The 21,122-nt window shown below is 41.0% G+C and overlaps 1 protein-coding gene across 1 annotated transcript in view; it reads right to left on the reverse strand.

Moving 5' to 3' along the window:
* Nucleotides 1–6,204: 6,204 nt before the first annotated feature.
* KIAA0226L (KIAA0226-like ortholog) overlaps nt 6,205–21,122 on the reverse strand; it is a 22,727-nt gene continuing 7,809 nt past the window's right edge. Inside the window, exons 4-15 of the mRNA XM_010074167.1 lie at nt 19,268–19,353; nt 15,795–16,002; nt 14,817–14,921; nt 13,526–13,568; nt 13,041–13,173; nt 12,503–12,648; nt 11,649–11,713; nt 10,318–10,556; nt 9,477–9,538; nt 7,365–7,518; nt 7,150–7,240; nt 6,205–6,604 (exon numbers count right to left, since the gene is read on the reverse strand). Of these exons, the coding sequence (XP_010072469.1) occupies nt 6,492–6,604; nt 7,150–7,240; nt 7,365–7,518; nt 9,477–9,538; nt 10,318–10,556; nt 11,649–11,713; nt 12,503–12,648; nt 13,041–13,173; nt 13,526–13,568; nt 14,817–14,921; nt 15,795–16,002; nt 19,268–19,353 (1,445 nt within the window). The 3' untranslated portion in view covers nt 6,205–6,491. The remainder of the gene's footprint in view (nt 6,605–7,149; nt 7,241–7,364; nt 7,519–9,476; nt 9,539–10,317; nt 10,557–11,648; nt 11,714–12,502; nt 12,649–13,040; nt 13,174–13,525; nt 13,569–14,816; nt 14,922–15,794; nt 16,003–19,267; nt 19,354–21,122) is intronic.

Raw genomic sequence — 21,122 nt, forward strand, 5'->3', positions numbered from 1 at the left:
TGCTAACATCCTCCTCAGTGTTATCCTTGGGTAATGGAATAGCATTTTCACATGTATAAACCAGTCCCTCTGCAAAGTATTTTATATTATTTGCTTTATCATAAGGAGCACATCTCAGAGAGAAATTAATCTGGGCTGCAAAGAGGTACAAATGGTGTAGAAAGTGAATAAAACAGGCCCAGGAGAAGAAGAGCTGGTAACATTGGACAGTAACTCTCTGGACAACTGGAAAAGCCTTGACTAAAATAGCAGAGAAAGGAACTGCTGCTGCTGCTAGGGAAGTAAGGTGAGTCAGCTCATTGCAGGGCAAGTGACACAGAGATAGCAGGACCAGCTGACAAAAATCAGTCCAGCTCAGCTCCTACAAATGTCCGTTGTCCAAACAGCTCTGGGTACGTCCAGATCCTGCGCCATTTACATCAGCAACGCAGTGCTGGGGCAGAAGACAGGTGCTACAATAAAATTATGTTTCCAGCTAAGAGCTGACACTGAAAGATGCTCCACAAGCTTTTCCTTCTGTTCCCTGAGCTCTCTCTTACAGGGAGAATCTGTCCATCATTCAGGCAGAATTCCTCATTTCCAAACCCCAGGCAGGCACAGGCAAGAAACTGGCATCAAGCTGCTTAGACTAGGACAGTTCTGGGCCCGAGGAGGAGACCTCTAGGCAACAGTAAAATTTTTACTGGAAAGGACCATGGGAATGAAGGCCTCCATGTTATTGCATTTTTTTCCTCCTTAATCCCAATTTGAGCACTTTTAATGGGATCCATTGGTGTCTGGCTTCCTTTGCACTACATCAGGAGGTGGGTGCCCACCCCAGGTCCATAGAACGGGCACTGTCACCACACAAATCTGTGCCATAAATATAGCCCCTGCAGTTGGACACTCGGTTACTTTGGTGTCTAACTCTTGCTTCTTTCTTGTGTCAGATTCCCCACAGTGATGTGCTCACACCATCTGTGCCTGCAGGTACGCAGATACTCCATGGTATTTCCACAGATACTCACTCTTAGGCCCACAAAGGTCCTAGAGAATCTGGCTCTTGCTCACCAAACACAGTTGGGCAATTCCTCAACTGCTTGTGATTCTTCTGTATCAACCAGATAGTTCTTCATGCCGATGGTGCTTTGGTACTCTTCCCCGGTATATCCAGCACACTCAGGGAACTTATCTGGCCCTCAAATCCCTCCTGCTGTCCAGGCCCACCTTTGGAGCAATTGTTACTAGGCTGGTATGAGGTTTGGTTTGACTGCGAATAAATGAACCTTAAATGATACACTGAGGGGAAATTTGCATGGTGGGGAAGAAGGAAAAAGATACTTTCTTCTGTTTTTGGACTTGTTTGCGTTTTGTTTTGTTTTTTTTTTCTTTTTACCCTTAAGACATACTCTGTCAAAAGACCCAAAACAAGAAACCTTCAGCAATTTGGTGGGAGAAAACACATTTAGGGAGATGCCATCATTTTATGGAAGGTAAGCAAATGGCAGCTACCAAGGTGTAAACTTCGCTGAGCATAGGAGTGGTTACATAAACAATGACAGCCATAGAATTTTTTTCTAATGAAATAATTATCTTGTAAATAGGCCCCATAGCAAAATAAGAACAGATGAGAAGGAGATGACTCTCACGTTGCAGTCTGAGCTCTTGGGTGGAAGGGAAGAGCCCTATGTGCTGCTCAGTGCTCATCTGACTCAGGTTGTTGTCTATAACCAATAAATTAAACAGTGGTTCTGGGCGCTGCAACATGGATGTCTACAGTGGCAAAGTGTTGGAATAAACACGGCACAACTCTGACCCGACACAGCAAATGCAGATCAGGAGTTAGTATGGACACGGGGTCATTCACAACAGGCACACTGGATGTGATGATGTGCTGGTGAAGAAAAGCATGGAGTATTCGAACTTGGCCTGACTTGCACCAGCTGCCCTCAGTACCAGAGACCAGTCCTGGGCAAGTTTAATTTACCAAAAACAGATTTAATCTGCATTTTAATTTTTAATCCAGTCAAACGTAAAATACCATCATCCTTTGTAGACAGGATGGATGATTTATTCAGTTCAGAGCTGGCAGTCTTGCTTGGCTCTCTCCACACTCCACTGAAGTGTATGCTACCCACGTCTTTCTTGTAAATATATTCCCTATCTCCTTTCTCCCTCCTTTATTGATTAGATTTCCTTTAATAGCCTCCTGGTTTACCAATCTCCGGAAGACTTACAGTCTCTGGTAAGAAAGATAGGCAATGTGCGATCTAATACGGCACTCATGTAGAAAATGAAAGGCTGGTGTAGCTTTGTTCAGAATCGTGAGAGAGGGCAAATATTCTAGACCAAAGAACACCAATGTCAATACTGAACCACATAAATACAACTGATATCTTAGTGAGAAGACTTAAGGTGTTTTTCAGAGTATTCAGATTGCTGGCCTAAAAAAAAAAAACCCTATATTGATAGCAACAGGCAGTCCTCAAGCAGCATTATAGAACAAATGTGGAGGAAATAGTAAATTTCCTTTAAAAAAAATTAAAAACATAAAAACAGGCACATCAAGAGGTGAAAGACTTCTGATGGAGGATTTTGCATACTCTATGTGTAAAACAAGACAAAATATAATTTCTCATAAAACATGTATATTTTCTTCTCTTAAAGTGATTGGGTGTGACAGACATCCCTGGAATTATATGGTCCCATAAAACTACTTAATTACTTGACATACTTGCTCACAGTTCCAACAAGACCTGTATTTTTGAGTCCATACTACACCTAGCAATTAGCAGTATTCTATTATTTACAGTAACAGCTGTATGATGTATCATGAAAGATCCTGGCTGCAACACATTGTACAAAGTCTTACCAAAGCACTTCCACCTTCAGACAACTCACAACTGAGACTAAGAGGAAAAATACAACAGTCATTATAAAGAAGTAACTAGTGGAAAAGCAGGTAAAATTGTTAGCAGCAAGAGTGAGATATGGGTATTGTGTTTCTTTGAAAACCTGCTCCTATGGAAATTACTAAGAAAACTGTCTTGACCTGAATTCTGCCTGTGGAGTGGGGCAGGCATTTAACTAGGAAGAGGTTTCTCCGACTCTTACATCCCTGAGAGCGCTCCTCCAGCACAGTCCTCAGAAGTGCTCCTGTTCCATTTACATGGCATCATGGAATTCCACTGTTAAGAGGGAGCATTGGTCCCCAATGCTCAGGCAAACAAAAAGGTGCAACAATCGTTTCCTGCTCTAGCTGAAGAATTACGTCTTTTGTCACTGTCCTCTGTGAAACATGTTCGGCTTTCGAGCTAGGAGGCAGCTTATTTTTAACTGCCCAACTCCTTAGTAAGACAGCCTAAACCTTCCATATCTTCTCTGCTCAAAGATTTCCACATGTGGGATTTTACTTCCTGCAAAGTTCACTGTAGCCATAAAACTTTTGTTTCTTAAGACATTCTTATCTTTCCTTACCATCTGGTTTAACCTCAGAAGTGATCAAACTCAGTACTTATTCAGAGATATGCTCAGGAAGAGTGTATTAAGCTTCTTAAAACAATACTGAACTGCGCAACTTGATGCAAAGAACACAGCTACACCTTAAAGACACCTAGAGAGCTTCTAGCACAGAAGACACCCCTTCCTGTCCAAGCCACTTTATCACCAAATACAGAAAGATACAGTGCATGCTTTCACTTTTATTCTGGTTGCTTTATGCTATCCCAGGATAGCACCTGATAAGAAGAAACTCTCACCTCAGCAAACCTGAGAACACCTTGTGGCTACAGGTCTAGTCACCCATGCTTTGTGTCTCACCAGAGAAGAGGTTCATGGTGGGTGGCCTCAGCACATTCCTGTGGTATCTTGTGCTAGCACCAGCACACAAGAATGTGGTTTTGGTATGACTCTCCTCCAAGCCTAGCAGCCCACTCCCTCAAAAGCTGCAAATAGCGGCCTCTGTTATTCCTTCCAACTTGTGACCAACAGGTTTGGCACCTCACAACTTGGTCCTTCTTGCTTTAGCTTCAGCAGAACATTTTGGATTATAGGAGCGTTGATCCTCTTTGGTCTTCCCCTTTTCTTGAGCTACTCATTGAGGATCTTCTCTTGTGTTTGACTGACAAGGAAAGGCTGAGCTCATGTTGTGATATACAGCAATGATTAGTCAGATTATCTGTACAGGCTCTATGGAGATCTGGACTGAACTGAGTGGATGTAAGTATCAATAGTTGATACGTGAAACTCACTCTTTGATGCTCCCCCTTTCTGCCTACCATTACTGTTTAGTGAGACTTGAACATCTGTGAAAAGCACAGCCAGAAACCAGATCAGCTCTTCTATTATTCATGAATAATGAAAAAGATATATTCAGTCGCCCTGCAGGTTATCCCACAGAACGATTATTCAAGTGAGCTCCTTTGTAAGCAGAAAATCCCTACAGCAAGGCTTTTCATGTGATTCAGTTAGCTGTGCACCCAACTTAAATGAGAATTTACTCTTGCATAACATTTAATACAGTCAGCTGCATAAACAGGCTCTTTCTCACCATGTCTTACCCTACGTCAGTATCCCTTTGGTGATCTTGAGTAAGAAGAGATTATAATTTTGCTTCTGAGCACTAAGTAGGTAAGCTGTTTTTGGCCACAGGAAAAATAGCTAAGTGGAAGAGTTAGTGAGCTTACTAGTACTGTGAGCATTAGTGTGGAGGTGAACTTATACAGATCCTGGTTACAGACAGCTGAGCTTTTCCTTGCTGAAAGCTAGAGTTAGCAGGTGAGGAGAGAAGCACAAAATGAGAACAAATTCAAAATATTAAGAGCACCCCATTGGAGAGATCAGAATTTTGGTATGTGTTTGAGAGTTCTGGGGGTCTCTCTGTTCATCAGTACTTCATATGTGGCAAAAACAGAAAAATCGTTTTACAGGTTCAAGCAGCTGCTCTAGGTTTCTGAAGGCAGGGGCTGCTTCCTCAGACACTTTCATCAAAAGTAACCAACGATGCTGGGAAAGAAAACTGCTTTCAACTTCCAGCACTTCACCTTTAGTTAGGCAAGCACTCAGTTTGCAAGCGTGATGCTGGATTTAAACAGGAGCATCTCTCATGTTCACCCACTGCCTCTCCTCATATTTCTAAGTGCTTAAGTGCTATGGAAAGAAACTTCTGTAGAGCAGTGTACTGGGTGTAGGTGGCAAGGTGTTGGCAGTGGGGGGCTGGAGGGGGGGCCTCTGCAAGAGGCCAGGGCTGCCCTGTGCCAGACAAAGCTGTTGACCCCACTGCAGGACACAGCTGAGCCCCTCAGCCAAGCTGGTGGTACCTCTGAGAAAATGCATTTAAGAAAGGGCAAAACATATAGGGAGGGGAATGTGAGAAACAACACTGCAAACACCGAGGTCAGTGAAGAAGGATGGGGAGGAGGTGCTCCAGGCACCAGCAGCTCACGGAAGGGACCGCACAGGAGCATGTGGATATTTGCTTAAGCAACTGTCTCCTGGAGAGCCCATGCAGGAGCAGGCTTATCCTGAAGGACTACAGCCCGCAGGAAGGGCCCACACTGGAGCAGGAGAACATCATGAAGAGGAAGGAGCAGCAGAGAGGAACCATTAATGGACTGACCACAACCCTACTTCCTCACCCCCCTGCACCTCTTGGGGCAAGGAAGAAGGTAGAGGAGTTGGGAATGAAGAAGTGAAGTTGAGCCTGGAAAAAAGCAGGGGTGAGGTAGGAGAAAGCTGTTGCTTTATTTTTTATCTTTGTTTCTAATTGTTAGTAAATTAATTTCATTTTCCCCAAGTCAAGTCTGTTTTGCCCAGGACAGTAGTTGGTAAGTGATCTCCCTGTCTTCATCTCAACCCACAAGCTTTTCCATCTTACTTTTCCCCCCCATACTGTTGAGGGGCGGGGAGTGAGAGAGCAGCTGGGTGGGCATGTAGCAGTAAGCGAAGGCCAACCCACCACAAGCTATTACATACATCCGTCTTGAAGAAACTTAAAAACCACTGGTTCACATAAATCATTTGCCTGAACAAAATTTCAGATCAACATCTACCTAAAGCTTGCAGACATGCTTTTTGTATTGTAGAGCTATTGAGAGAATGATTTCATACTTTACCACTTTCTCCTATTTCCAAAATCTGACACAGGTAAGGATTCCAACACTCATTTACTATCTATACATTATTTGCAGAGTTACAGAGAAGTATAATTTTTATATGGAAAAATATAATATTAAAAATCTTACATACAAGGACAAAACATAGCAACAAAAGGCTGTTCATAAAATTAACATCTAGTCTTTTTCTGTCAACAGTTACGATGAAAATCCTTTTGGGCAAGTTTTCAAGGATGATATTAAAGTCTTCTTTTTTTTTCTTTTTTAACCCCCCCATAAAGGAGACATGCATTAAAAATAGTAATGTCTAAAACAACATCATTTAATTCTTAGTCAGGCACCTGAAGATTTGGCTTTGAGCATCTTCTGAAATCAGCAGTCATCAGAGGGAATCCAGTTTCACGGAGGCACCAGTGATGGAGTTTCTGCAAGTGTCCTTCGAGACGCAATCCGCAAACATTTGGGGCAGTCTCCAGACTTGAAGCATGCTTTGTGAAAGCATGTTTTGCACTCTGTTTATACATACAAGCAGTTTAACATTCAGGGAAAAAAAACCCCCACACAAATTAAAAAATTAATCAACAGCTGTGTTCCTTGAAGAATGTTCTATCTAGTTCACCCAAGTATAAAAGTAAACAGAAGCAGCATGAGGTCAGGACAACAACCACCACTGTAATAACTATGACTAAACATTTTGGTAAGATTCCCAGAATTTACAATGAATGTCGGCAAGATCTGATGTAGCAGCAGTATAGCACGGTCCCAGGCTCACTCTCATGCGTAGACACAAAAAACAGCCTACCCCTGCAGCCATAATTATATTCAGCTAAGTCCCTGGTTTTGCTCTCTGAATTCACTGATGCAAGACAGCTGCCACAAGCTGGTTTTCAAAGATACATGCTATCCATGGTTTTCAAAGACACATGCAGGTTTTCAAATAGACATGCTTTCAGTGAATCAAGTCCTCAATGTTTTCCTAAAGTGAGATGGAACAATTTTACGCACCAACACACCCCTCACCCAAGAAAGAGAGAGCAACGTTTGGTCTGGAACCTACCTGTGCACCTTTTGCATTTGGCAATCTGATAAGGAAAGAGCAGGTCTGCGCTCTGACAGAATTCACAGATAAACCCCTTTGCTTGACAGAGCTACAAGGACAACAAAAGTGTTGATTTACTTTTAATCTAAGAAAAAATTATTTGGGAGTGTCAGCAGGGACATTCCTTACACTAGCAGCTGTAAGGACACTGGCTCTTCATGGCTTTTCCTTACCTCACAACCATCCACATGGGAGGTGGAGCTCTTCAGAATATCTTTAAGAAGGGGCAGTAACTGCCCTCGTTTGATCTTCACCAGATCATCCAGGGAGAAGAGATGCAGCTCCTCTGTCAGATGGCTAGGCACTTGTTCAAATTCTTTCAGTATACTACAAAGAGAAAGAAAAACCAAATCAATTTACAATAAGTTGTTTTTCAAGTATATTTGACAATTAAACCTCTTTCACTTGTGATTCACTTGTCACCCAAGGATCATACAAAGCAAGTTCATGCTAAACCCCATCTCCCCTCCCAATTTGAGATCACGTTAACAAAAACTAGAGGATTTGGGATTTAGAATAAAATGTCTGCTTTAAACGCGCATTTCTCGGGCGTTGGAGTTGCCACGCACAGTTATCCCAGCAATTCTTAAATAATGTGTAAAGGGCTCTCTCCTCCCTCAGGAACAGTAGGTAAAATCCCATATAATATCTAACGCAATAAGCTAGGGTTATTTACTTTTTTTTGCAAAGAGAACTTAGAGGGCATAGGTTGCTATTAGATGAAACTGCTTGTACTGAGCAGGTGAACACTGAAAATATAGCTATTACTTTCCAAGTATCACCAATGTAGAAGGTATAGTGAGGATCCTAATGCTTATTTCTATAATGGCATCACATGTCGTTGTCCAGAAGAGAGATATTAAAATACGTTTCTATTTAATTTTTGTGAACAACACACAATTGATGCATAGAAGAGGTGCATGTCAAAGAGAACAGAACCAACTTTTAAAGCTTATTTTGCTTATATCTGTTTTTAAAAAGGTCAGCAATTCTGCAGTGAAGGTTTTATCATTCACATAGAATCACAGAATCGTATAGAATGGCCTGGGTTGAAAAGGACCTTAAACATCATCTAGTTTCAAGCCCCCTGCTGTGGGCAGGGTTGCCAACCACTAGAGCAGGGCCCCATCCAGCCTGGCCTTGAACACCTCCAGGGATAAGGCATCCACAGCTTCTCTGGGCAACCTGTTCCAGTGCCTCACCACCATCTGAATGAAAAATTTCTGCCTAATATCCAAACTAAATCTCCCCTCCCTTAGTTTAAAACCATTCCCCCTCATCCTGTCACTATCAATCCCTGTAAATAGTCGCTCCCCCTCCTGTTTATAGTCTCCCTTCCAGTACTGGAAAGCCGCAATGAGGTCTCCCCGGAGCCTTCTCTTCTCCAAGCTAAACAAGCCCAGTTCCTTCAACCTTTCTTCATAAGAGAGGTGCTCCAGCCCTCTGATCATCTTTGTGACCCTCCTCTGGACCCGCTCCAAGAGCTCCACGTCCTTCCTGTGCTGGGGGCCCCAGGCCTGGACACAGTACTCCAGATGGGGTCTGGAGTAGAGTAGAGGGGGGAAAAAATCACCTCCCTCTCCCTGCCGGCCACCCCTTTTTTAATGCAGTTCAGGACATAGTTGGCCTTCCAGGCTGCAAGCAGGCACTGCCGGCTCATATCCAGCTTCTCATCCACCAGGACCCCCAAGTCCTTCTCCGCAGGGCTGCTCTCAAGGAGAGATGCCTAACATGCCTATTAGTTATGCCCATAGTTTGGGAAGGTGAATAACAAAAATATATTTAATTTGCAGCAACAAGCAAGGTCATGTTTTGGTATTTATCACTTTTGGTCACTACTTTCATCTGAATATGTTTATAAAATAAACTGAATTGAGCATTAGGGCACAGTTCTGGAAGAAATCTTTAAATACTCAAGGGACACTTTTTAATTTTTTTTTTTAAAGAGAAAACATCTCAGAGATATACATAAGTGTCTTTGACCTTTTAAGAACAAGTGAGAACCTAAGAACGACAGAGTAGGAAAAAATACACACCTAACAAAAACATTCAACATTTAAAACCAACTAAATACATTACAAGAAACAGAAAGCTACCACATAAAACCTGTTCTTCACTCAACATTTGCAGTGCCATAGAAGGAAGTTCTGTTATCAGAATTTTCTCTAGTGATCATATTATCTCATTTAAAACTGCACTCAAATGTCTCTAGAGAAGAAGGTTCTATAAGCACCTTAGGTACATTTTAATAAGCTATTTTTCAGGCATGATCATGTGTCCCCTACCTTTCACCAAACCTGCAGGTTTTCAAAAGCTTTTTTAAATGAAAAAGTTGTTCTTGTGCCTCCTAAAAGATGAAGGAGAAAAACAAAACAATTTTAAAATTAAAAGCAATCACATTTATATATTCATAAGTGAGGAAAAATACTATTTGAGTCAGCAACGTTTGTCAGTACATCAAGCCACACCTAAAGATAGGAACTTCACACTCAGTACAGAAATAAACAAATGGATTTTCTAATGCACAAAAAGCCAAGGAAGGAAAGGCTACTTTTATTCACTGACAACAGAAGCAAGTCTTACAATTTGTGTTTACAAATGGCTCCGTGTCAGCATACCGAGATGCCAGACCCAAACCTGTCTAAGCGTTTCCTCAGCCAAGAAGGAAATGCACGGCAGCTTGCAATCTTCTGCAGACCACCCTTCCTCAAGCTGTAGGAGGTGCAGTCCTTAGGCAAGCCAAGAGCGTTTTCTTTTAATGGCCCACAAAATCAGGGAGTCATTCAAAACTTTTGGAGCTTTCCAACAGACAATGTCAAGCAGAGATAAATATTTACTGCAGGAGCCCAGCTTCCCCATGAACTTAAACTAGAAACCAATAAGAAAATGCCTCCCAAAGACAAGATGGAGAATGAGACCTCTGGCATACATTGGAAACATCTCCCTCCTTCCCCTTCATCTGAGAGGACAGAAGGCAAGTCCCAGAAGCGGTGATGGGACAAGTCTATGTGCAGAGAAACCAACTCTGCCTGCTTGCCACACACACGGCAAATGACAATCTGCCCTGAGTAGTTTTCCCAAAAGTCTCAGGCTCACAAATTCCCAATAAAAAAAGGCCACACTTACCCTCACCCTGTCCATTTCTTTACTTTTCGTATACAGGGCTTTGTTAATACACGACACATTGAAAACAGGCTGCTGCCATATACTGTCCAGTAGGTGTTTGGAGAAGTTGCATACGTAGTATTTTTTGAAGTCCCACTTCATCAGTATTCGGGCAGGAATGGAAGACTGGGCACAACTGTGGCAGCAGTCACAAAAGTATTTCCCCAGATAGTCACAATAGCGGAGTCTCCTGATATATTCTGCAAGTAGATAGCAAGGAAATTGACAATATTTATGCAATGTATCTCTTGTCTGTGTAACTATTCTGTCTAAATAACTCAGATCTATTGGAGTAAAGGGAAAAGGATTTTTTTTAAGTGGGGGGTTTATTATTGTGGTAAACATGTACAAGCTCTGTACATCACATTAGAGAAAGCTTTCCTCATTTCCACCTTTGTCCAACTTAACTGATTATATTTGTCACCAAAAAATCTTAGAGAAAACATTGTTGCTTTACCCTCAGAAAAAGACACAAAGAAAGAAAAAAGAAACACAACAAACCAACAAATCCACACAACAAAATACTTCCGCAAAATGGGAAGACAGGCTGATCTCAGAGTCACAGTTGTATAACACTTTTTCATATAAAGAAACTGGTGTTTTTTTCCCAGCTATCTCTGTATCTCAGGTTTGCTCAAGTTAATGTGCCATCACAGACTGCTGATACTTGACAGGTCATCACAAATGCTGCTCTTTTGTGAACAGACCCAGAATAAGTCTTGAAAGCCACTTCAAAGATTTCTTAGGTAAGGCCTGGTTGTCAGACCTGTAAATCATGCTTTCAAGCAGTTCTCACTAAGTATCACAAATACTCTGCGAACACAAGCAGGATTTTGTGATCAAGATTTAAAGAAAAAAAGTTTAAAATATAACCCAAAAAAAGCAAACCCACACATTCCATAAGCTTACTTTTAGAGGCTCCTGGAAATGTGTAAAACAGCAGAGAAAGAACTCTTGAAAAAAAACACTGGAAAACACAAAAACAGCACTTTCCAGCCTGGAGGCATGGTTTTTAATATCTTTTCCTGTTTGGTTGTTGAACAGCATTAATTTTTACTGTCTATGAGACATCTATTAAGTATTGTGTTCCATCTCCAATGAGAAATTTCCAGCAGTGGTAGGATCTCACTGCCTGTTTTATTATTGTAGGCAAATCCAACAATGAGATTTTTCCTTATAGCTCTAGCTCTAGATGTATCACAATTGTAAAATTATGTTGGTGAAGACTATAGCCTGATTACCAGATACAGACTTTTGGATTAATTTTTTTTTTCCTTTTTGGTAGTACTTACTGCTTTCTATTGGGGTTCCACAACCAACACACGTAAAGTTTTGGGCAGCCACCACTACATCTCTCCTGCATACAGAGGCAAATAATTAAACCTTTCAGCATCCAAAACACAGTTCAGTTAACACTGTCCTGAAGTGTAGGAGAGCTACACTGGCAACAGTGAGTATTTCCAAATTGGGAGCTGAATACTGCTCCTCCACATGAAGAAGGGGGTTCTAGAAGAAGATGCAGGTAATTATTTTTAGTGGAAGTCTCTGAGCTATTCAGTGGAGGATGGAACAACTACCACTTCTAAAGAGGGCTTGCTGCAAGAATTTAAATTCTTTCCCATTTCTTAAGGTGGCACCAATAAAAAAACCTCCACATCTGCCACTGAAAAAGCAACTGGACCTGCAACACCAGTCTGCCTACTTTGTGCATTTAACAGCACCTTATGCAGAGACAGACAGTAACTTCCTCAAACACAGCTTGTTTTCTCCTCCCTTTCTGAAAACCTACTACCCGTAAAATATGAGCAGTGAGTGAGGAAACTCTTAAAAATGTCCTCCAAGTAATCTCACAAAACTTAATTTTTAGGATTCCAGCTAAGCACCCTGCCACAGTTAACACCAAACAGTATGTATATTATCACATGTAAAACTGCACGTGCCACATCATTCAGGACATGCCAGAGGGAAAAAGATGCTATCAACTTTCTAGAGAAGCCAGTAACAGACACTGCAGTAGGCTGGACCATGCACCAGCTCTGATCTTCGGTTCTGTTAAATCACCCCGTCTCCTTCCATCAACTTCAAAAGGTTTTAGACAAGTCCCCATGCCGTACTATACAACTGCACTCAGATCCCATAGACTTACTTGACTGAAGGGTGAATATTAAATATAATCTGCGATCTTGGTGGGGTCCAGCCAGAAGAGCCTCTTAATTTGGATATGATCTTTATTTCTTCAGCCAGATTCAAACTGGACTCTAGCTCTCTTGGAATCTCTTCTTTCAGCATAGACTATTGGGAAAGACAAACTCATGAAGATGAACAGCCCATCATCAGCTGGACGTATGTTAAATACTATGAAATATCTCCCTCTGTACTCCAGGATTTTAAAGTTCAGTTTTCACGTGCATGTAGTCCCCCTTGGTTAAACTCCCTTCTATTGATATCAGAAGAAAGTACATCCTGTTTGTTTACATCCTAAATGAGATGAAAATTGCTAAACAGACAAGAAATTTTCTAAAAACTTATCTAAAGTGAACTAATAAACCATTAAGTACTTGTCTGTATTTATTTTTGTTTTTAAATGCAGCTTCCCCCTTTCCCTAACAGTGAAGCAGCTGCAGTGAGACAATGATTATTTGGGGAACCGAATAAAGAGCCTGCTGTTTTCGGCTCAGACTCACTCTCTGCTTAGATGAGCTCAGGCAACCAGACAGTTGAACTGCAGAGTCTGTCTGCAACCAGTGTTTTCTGAAAGCTCTGCACAACTCCTGGGCTGTTGCTTCAGCAGAATTGCTGCCTGGTTCAAAAGATGACCTGAAAGTTAAGCAATACAGACAGTGAAAAACAGCATGTCATCAGCAGCTCTTCTGCACCCCTGAAAAGTTTTCTCCCATCCCTTCATTCTTATGCCCTTGCTTTGATACACCCAGGCCCTCACAGAGACACAGCCACCACCCTCCAGTTAGACTCTGGGACTAGAGAAACACTTTGCTAAGGCAAGCGCCACAGACACTTGCTGTCAAGCAGCATTCCTTCCCCTTCCTTGGGAGGGCTGAATTTATCACTCCCACACCTTTCCCTGCCCCAGCCGGAAGAGTCATCTGAAAGCCGGTCCAGCAGAAAAGGTAGTGCCACCGGGCTATTATAGTAAGATACACAGCATTACCTTTCATCTGGGACAACAGACAGATTTTCAAGGTCTTCAAGTTCTGTAGTAAAGAAGAAAATTTTATTAAGCCATCCAAGAAACAAAGCTTCTGTTACTCAGCACTGTTTTAAATCTACCTTCTGTGTTACCACAGTGTCAGTCTCAAATATATTCATCTTCACAACACCTTTGCTGGATGTGGGAACTAACCTCAGCCCTGATCGTAAAACAAGCACAAGGAATCTTATGTGCTCTGCAGATCTCTGACATCTGCTGATGAAGAGTACTCCCTAACAGCTATCCCTCATATCATCATCCTCCTTCAAAAGGAGAATCAGTAAGGAGGGACTTAGTGCCAGGTCCAGCCAGAAGGCACTAGACTTAAATAATAATACACAGAACCAGTAGAGTGCACATTAATTTTTTCGGACACTGACAGATATTTGGAGACACTGATCACAAACATGCCAGCTAATACTAAAACAAGTTAGTAACAGGTGAAATGAATTAAAGGACACACTTCTTCGTTATGTTTATATAGACAAAATGTGCTTATGCAGACAAAGTGTTCATTCACATTGGTGGCATTACTTTTGGCTGTGCATATTGTTCTCAAGACAAATGCTTCATACATGTCAAAGTAACTCTTGCTACTGGAAATGCAGTTTTGGGAGCTAGTTTTTCATTCTTAAATTAGGGAGAAAAAATAAGCAGATCTCTAAAACCAAAAGGGAGCAATAAAAAAACATTTGTTAACAGAAAAAAATAAGATGGAGGTTAAATGTTGGTCAGGCTACTTTTAAGGGTTTTTATTGCTGTATATGTAAAAAACAGAAGGTAACCAAAAAAACTCAGGATGCCCTAAAGAGAAGCAGAGCACTAGTGACTGTAAGGGGACAGAGACATTCTGCTCTAGTCCTGAAGCAGAAGGAGGGCTGCCTAAAACCTAATCAACCCCTTTAATTAGGAAATTATGATGTCACAAATTCTCTCAAACAGTGCTCCTATAGTTGGCTGAGGTTGTGTCAGTTTCACACTTTGCTAATTCACATTCATTGGGTTTAATCCTTAAGACACAATTTCAGTTCCTCAAACCAGCAAAGATACTATTTTGTAGAATGGAAATCCTGCACCAGTCTGGTATTTCTGTATGTGTTCTAATAAGGAGTCATGCATACATCGTTCTTTCCATTTTCACGTGTTATTTCTCCTGCAATAACATCTACTACGTTAATAGATTTTCCAAACAACACAATAGATTCAGATGAACAATGAAGCTGTTTCTGCAGCTGTAATTTTAAAGTCTTACCAATAATTACATATTCATCCTCTGAGTCACTGTGGCAATGAAATCTCGTAACCTCATGATGTGATGGTAGATGCGCTGGGGAGCTGACAGACAGCACAGCACAGCCTGTCCAGAACAAAGACAACACCAGTCAAACTTTTCCAGCACAACTGCAGCTACTCCATAAAAATTTATATTTTTCTTTGCTTACCAAAACTTTAGCACACAGCCTGTATTTATAGATCAATTATTTATTATTTATACTTTTATTATGTATACATTTTTATACATGCACATGTATTTCTTGGGAGTCTGTCATACAGCATGTCCCTCAGTTTCTTAGGAAGTGGCTTCTAGAGACTAAACCAAAAGATTTTCTATTATCAGTGGTCTCTGACCTTCTCAGGTACAAGCACACCATCCATTTTTCCGCACAAGTTATGTCACTTAGACTTCCAACTCAAGTCCTGTCCCTAAATCTGTGTAACTCAAGGTTATTTAAAAATGCATGCGCTGACTCAAGCATTATAGCGCCAGAAGCATGTATTATCTTGCCTTAAACTATGTGTGAATGAATAGTCTGTGCAGTTTCACTCAAATCCATTGTGTGGCCTTATCTGCACACTGAAAAAGTAAGCACAGAAGGAAAGAGCCAAGCTTCAAATCCTGCAAAAAAAGGATTTAAGCAGAGCCAACCACAGGCGTGCCCTATGGAGAGTTGTGCTTGGCATGTGGCATTTGAACCTTACATCTTAATTTTCAAGTAAAAAAAAAAAAATAATTACAATAAATAAAACACAGATGTGAGCATTAAAAAGGAAGAATCTGACCCCCAGGGAAAACACTTGTGGCATAATGATCCTCAGGGAACACAGCTCTCAAGAGACTCAAAGAAGGTAACAGAGGATTTGGTTCCAAGCAATGCTCAAATTCATTCTTGCACAAATATAAACAGCAAAGGCTGTCATAAAAGTTTGCATTATAGACTAAGTAACTTGCCTTCATAACCACTGTCTGATGAGGCAACAGAAGAATCGGACTTGTTCGCTCCAGGATAAGAAGATAACTCCAAATCAGCATGATAGCTGCCATCTGATCCGCTTGTTTCCTCCACACCCCAGGACTCTGTTTGTTGGCTTAGGATATAACATTTCATTTTTTCTAGTGATGCTATAATCATATCTGCAACAAAAAAGTGCGCGTTTTCCTAGACACAAGATTGGAACACTCATTAGTACACAGCATATTTGATATTCACATAAGATTAAGTGAAATATGTATTTTTCTCCACACTTTTTTGACTCAAGAAATGAAAATGTAAGGCTAACTCACCTTTCATTTAAGCACCAAAAGAAAAACACCCCAAGGGCAACTCAGAGACAACATGCAAAAGGCAACTGCCCAGATAATTGTCTCACCCTTGATCAAATCATTCAATTCACTTTTATCTTACCCATCTATTAGATAAGAAGAAACTTGATTACATGCCTAATTGATGAATATGTATGCTTTTAGGGACCTAGTCTTCTAGTTACACTGCATTATTTAGTATGCAAGTGTGAATCCACATAACCTATTTAACAGGATTTAATTTCAAGTCATTCTCTACAAGCACTTTTGCATGCATGCTAACTTTGATGGGGCCAGAAGAGGCAGGTTTCAAAGGGACTATAGATCTTCAGGTGGTGGGTAGTACAGAAGCTAGTAATATGCTTTGATTTGTTAAGAGTTTCCTGCTCCGGCAGGGGATTGGACTAGATGATCTTTCGAGGTCCTTTCCAATCTCTAACATTCTGTGATTCTGTGAGTTAAGTAAGTAAAGTAAGGAACAGGCAGTGAGATAGCTCACACTGTCAACTCAAGGCTGCTTAGAAAGTCTGTGATAAGGTTTAGTGGGAACCTAGATCCCCTGGGGTTCACACTGCCTTAAATAAAAGGCAGGCATTTCAAAGCTTCACCATGGCATTTCCCTGCCAGACAACCCTTCCCCATGGCGCCCCTTACAATCTCGCCTGCCGGAGACACTTCTCCAGGAAAAGGGAATTTGTAAAGCCACCTCTAGCACCACTGAGACATCCAGACAAACCCTGGGCTCCCTGCCCCAACATCACTGTTGTATCCCTTACCTCCTGTGGTCTAACAGAGCATTCCACCAGCCCCAACTGTGCTACTGCTGCTGGCCTGGGCACAGCTTCCCCACCCAGGCTCAGCTCAAAACTGGATGCATCATGGAGAGGTAGGTGCATTCTGGTGGAAATCCAGAGATGGCCAGGATACTCTCCCTCTCTCCCCTCAACTGCACCTGTTTGCATTGTGCAAAGCTAAACCTCCATCTAGAAGACCACTGCAGTATCTAAGGCTAGAGACTCTGAACGTGGAATAATTAAAGCTTCTTAGACAGTGGCTTGTGCTCAGAAAACTGTACTACTCAATGCCAGTACTCATGACATACCCTAAACCTGAATGGGAAGCATGAAGACAGACTACATCAGTGTTTAGAAATAGCTAAATCTTAAGAAGCACAACAGACATCACTGGTTTCTTATTGTTCACAGCCAAATGCATTTAGAAGATATTAATCTCAACATAAGAGAGAGCCCACAAGTCCCTGCAGGCATTTGAAGAGACTTTTATCTTTTTCCTAACACTGATTAACATCACTTGCTTGGTGCAGTTTCTCCAGAGACAACTTTCAGTGAACTTCAGGACACACCAATAGCAAAGAAAATAATTAAACAGCCCTTTTCCTTTTGGCAGATAAAGAGGACATGTCCCACTTTGAAGATTCAAAAAGCCTGTGCAGCACTGGTTAGCCCCAAGTTAGCGGCAGAGCACAGCATATCAACATGTCCTGCTGATAAAAGCAATTATGACTGTATCTGAGAGAGCTGCCTTGAAAAAAGATGGAACAGGATACAGGCACTCCTGTGCTCAGCATGACTATCAGCTTTCAACTCTGCTCCCTGCAAAGTCTGTCACCCTAGGAAGCTGTCCCAACTCAGCTGTGACACACCAACCTTGTCTCATTTCTCTTCCCTCCCACTCGCATCAATGGAAAGTCGCTCTAGATCATCTGGCCCATCTCCTTCCTGGCACACTACTACAATTCTCACAATTGCTGACACTAGATGTACCTTAGTTTTCAGTCTCCTAAATTTCATATAGATTATTTCACAACCTAAAAATGCTTTGGGTTTTGGTTTGGGTTTAGTTTAGGTTTTTTTAAAGGCAGCCTGAGTCATAATGGACTTAGCTTTTAATATCTTTTAACTTGTAGTCACATCAGCCCCCAACCATCTGCACAGGAGAAGTAGCTGATGTGATCTTGCCTCACTCAACAGTTCTCAGACTGTGGTTTCTAATCCAAATATCTACTCAGTGGTCTCCTGGTGATTGAGAGTAAGTTACCATGCTTTTAGTTCCCACATTACAGACAGAGAAATATCATCTCCTTTCTGAAACACATTTCACAAAAAGTAACATGAAAAACTAGTTCACAGGTTTGTTCGGTTTTAGTGTGTGATTTGGTGGGGGGTTTGTTTGTTTGTTTGTTTTAAATGCACGTTAAGGACGCCAAGAGCTTCAAATCAAATGCGGAACTTGCCACTCCAGTAAAACCAGTGCTGTGCACAATGATGGTGACCTCTTGGGCCCAGGACATGGGACCACATGCACATCCACAGTCCAGCAAAAAATCTGCTTTTCTAGGCACATTTTTAAAGTTCTTTTGCATTAAATCCTACTCATTGCAATAGCTAATTAGAAGATTAATCTTTTCTAACAACTGGAAAAGCAGCATTAACATTTAGCACACAGTTATGTGCATCAGCATTATCTTCTCATCTTTACCTCTATTTATAGGCTCAAATGGGCTGCCACCCAGCAACACACCTAAGACAATTTGGGTCCCTATGCAATTGAGAAACCATGAGAAATTCCTTAAGTGACTGCAGATGTTACAGTTACTGTGCTTGTTATTCATATTGTAGTTCTTTTACAGCAGTCACACGTTCATCATAAGCACGAACAAAAAAACCACCTCTCCCTATCTCCTGATAGTAAAAGCATGAGGTAAATCCCATCCATATGCATGTAGCTACAAGAAATTCTATATAACATTCTAATGTAACTTTAGAATGGCTAAAATAATCTTAAAGCTTGGTCTCCAGGAATGTGTGGGGAAGCGAGGGAATGAAAAGCAGAAATGTATAATGTTCTATAACATTTCCATTATTTTAAAATAATTAAATTACATTTAATTAATGGATTCAGAGTAAAAATAAATGAAGAAATAGGAGTTTTAGGTTTGTAGGTTAACCCACAGGGGGGAAGAAGAGGGAAAACACAGTATTTGCATATATTAATCCATCTACCAGAAAGTTCTGTTATTGAGAAATGCCTCCTGTCATTCGGTTTCACCACTTATAAAATGGAAAAAAACCCATTATGACAATAGTCTTCGCTGTCCTCACCTTCTCCACATCTTCTGGAAGCATGCAGATGTCCTGCAACGAACGATTGAAGGGTATAGCACTTATGTTTAAAGAAGAAGTAGAACCTGTAGGTATAACAAGAATTTTATGAGTTATTTCTTTTTCTGCATCTCCCAGGATGCACCCAGGGTGATTTCCAGAAAGCAAAGCAAACTTTCTTCCCAAAACTGACCACCGTTGGGGCTGGAAGTTTTAGTGGAAGTTAAGAAGGAGAAAGAAATATGAGGAACAAGTTGGCATTTGAACTACCTTGGCAACCTGAAGCATGAGTATCAACTATTAGGGAAACAGAGTTCAAATGCCATGAGGTGACAGCACCACTGTGCTCCCAACACCAGATCTCCTCCAGCCATAGGCTGAGCTGCTGGGGACAGCCACAGACAGAACCTCAGGCTGGGATTACAGTGATGCTCTGCAGTTTGCAACACAGCCGGCTAACGCTGCCCTCTGCTCATTCACAATAGCTGGAAGAAAAAGAAATCTCACTGCTGTCTGAGCGTGCAAAGAGATGCATCAGCCTTCAAAGATTCCCTGAATCACTGCTGGTATTGTGCAACTACAGCAAGTTTGGAAAAAACATTGCTATTATGTTTCCATACCTCGAGGAAAGCTCCTGTTTCCAAATGCAACCCATATTGCATGGTAATATGTACAACTGGGGCAGATGCATTAGCTGCAGTACTCCCTCCTTCCCAGAATAGCAGTTTTCTTTTCCTGGCATTCACTGCTGAGTACAATGAGCATGTGAAACAAAATTCATCTTTTTCCCACTAAGAACTTTTCACTATGCAGAAGAGCATGTATCTGGTTTTCTATAAATGTACCATGGATTGCTTTTTATATATAAATATATATATGGTCACGATCTTCTTCCCCAGAGAATTGAAGGTGTGAGATCACAGCCTCGTGTTTTGTTTTCAAAGCACTCACAACCACTGCTACAAGAAGTTTGCTGGAAGGATGATGAAGATTATATATAATGTCTACGGATGTACACACTAATGAGACGTGAAAGGAAGTGACTCCTGTTTTTTTACATTGACTGGTGTTTACTACCTCTTCTTTGACCTTATAACCAAGCAATTTCTGTTTCACTGTGGTGATATTTACAAGATAAAACAGACCATATCTAAATGCTACCACCACACATGCCATTGCAGATAACATGGCTTAATCAAAGGCTCTTTGTAAAAAAAAAATATTTCACTACTAGATTTGTTCAGAAGTCACAGAAAGGATAAAGAAGTACCACAAAATATGAGAATAAATTATGAAAACTTTTTGTACAATAGAGGGCACTGACTCTTGGGCCTAGTTTACATTCTTTATATTGCCATATTTATAGAAACCATGTTACGCTGCCCTGAGCATCAGTGACATCAGGCTGGAAAGTCAATACTGTGCTCGAGTGTAGTGACACAGATGTAGTGTTTTTGTACAGAATTATTAATACCTCCATTGTGTATACGATGGAGGAAAAATGGAAAGGCTGACAATGTGACTTTTCAAAACAGATTTAATCACCTACTTAGGTTACTTTCATGCCTATTTGATGATTGATCTTACTGGATAAGCAGTGTACAGGAAGTACAGGTAAGCACTAAAGGCTCTGTGGCTTGATAAAAGCCTACATTCTCAGCAGTCAAGATAACAAACATTACTCTCTGTACTAAAAATAATAAGAAGAAACAAAGACAAAAGGAATATTTTTAATTTCCTTAAAATATAAGATGCAATTCATCTTAAGCATTGTTTTGAAATCTAATGGGAGCTTTCTGTCTTGCATCCCACTTGTACATTTAAGTGAAAAGAACGTAAAGTGGTAAGTAGCATA

Source organism: Pterocles gutturalis, unplaced genomic scaffold (assembly GCF_000699245.1).
Source record: "Pterocles gutturalis isolate BGI_N339 unplaced genomic scaffold, ASM69924v1 scaffold8997, whole genome shotgun sequence".
NCBI classification, from domain to species: Eukaryota; Metazoa; Chordata; class Aves; order Pterocliformes; family Pteroclidae; genus Pterocles; species Pterocles gutturalis.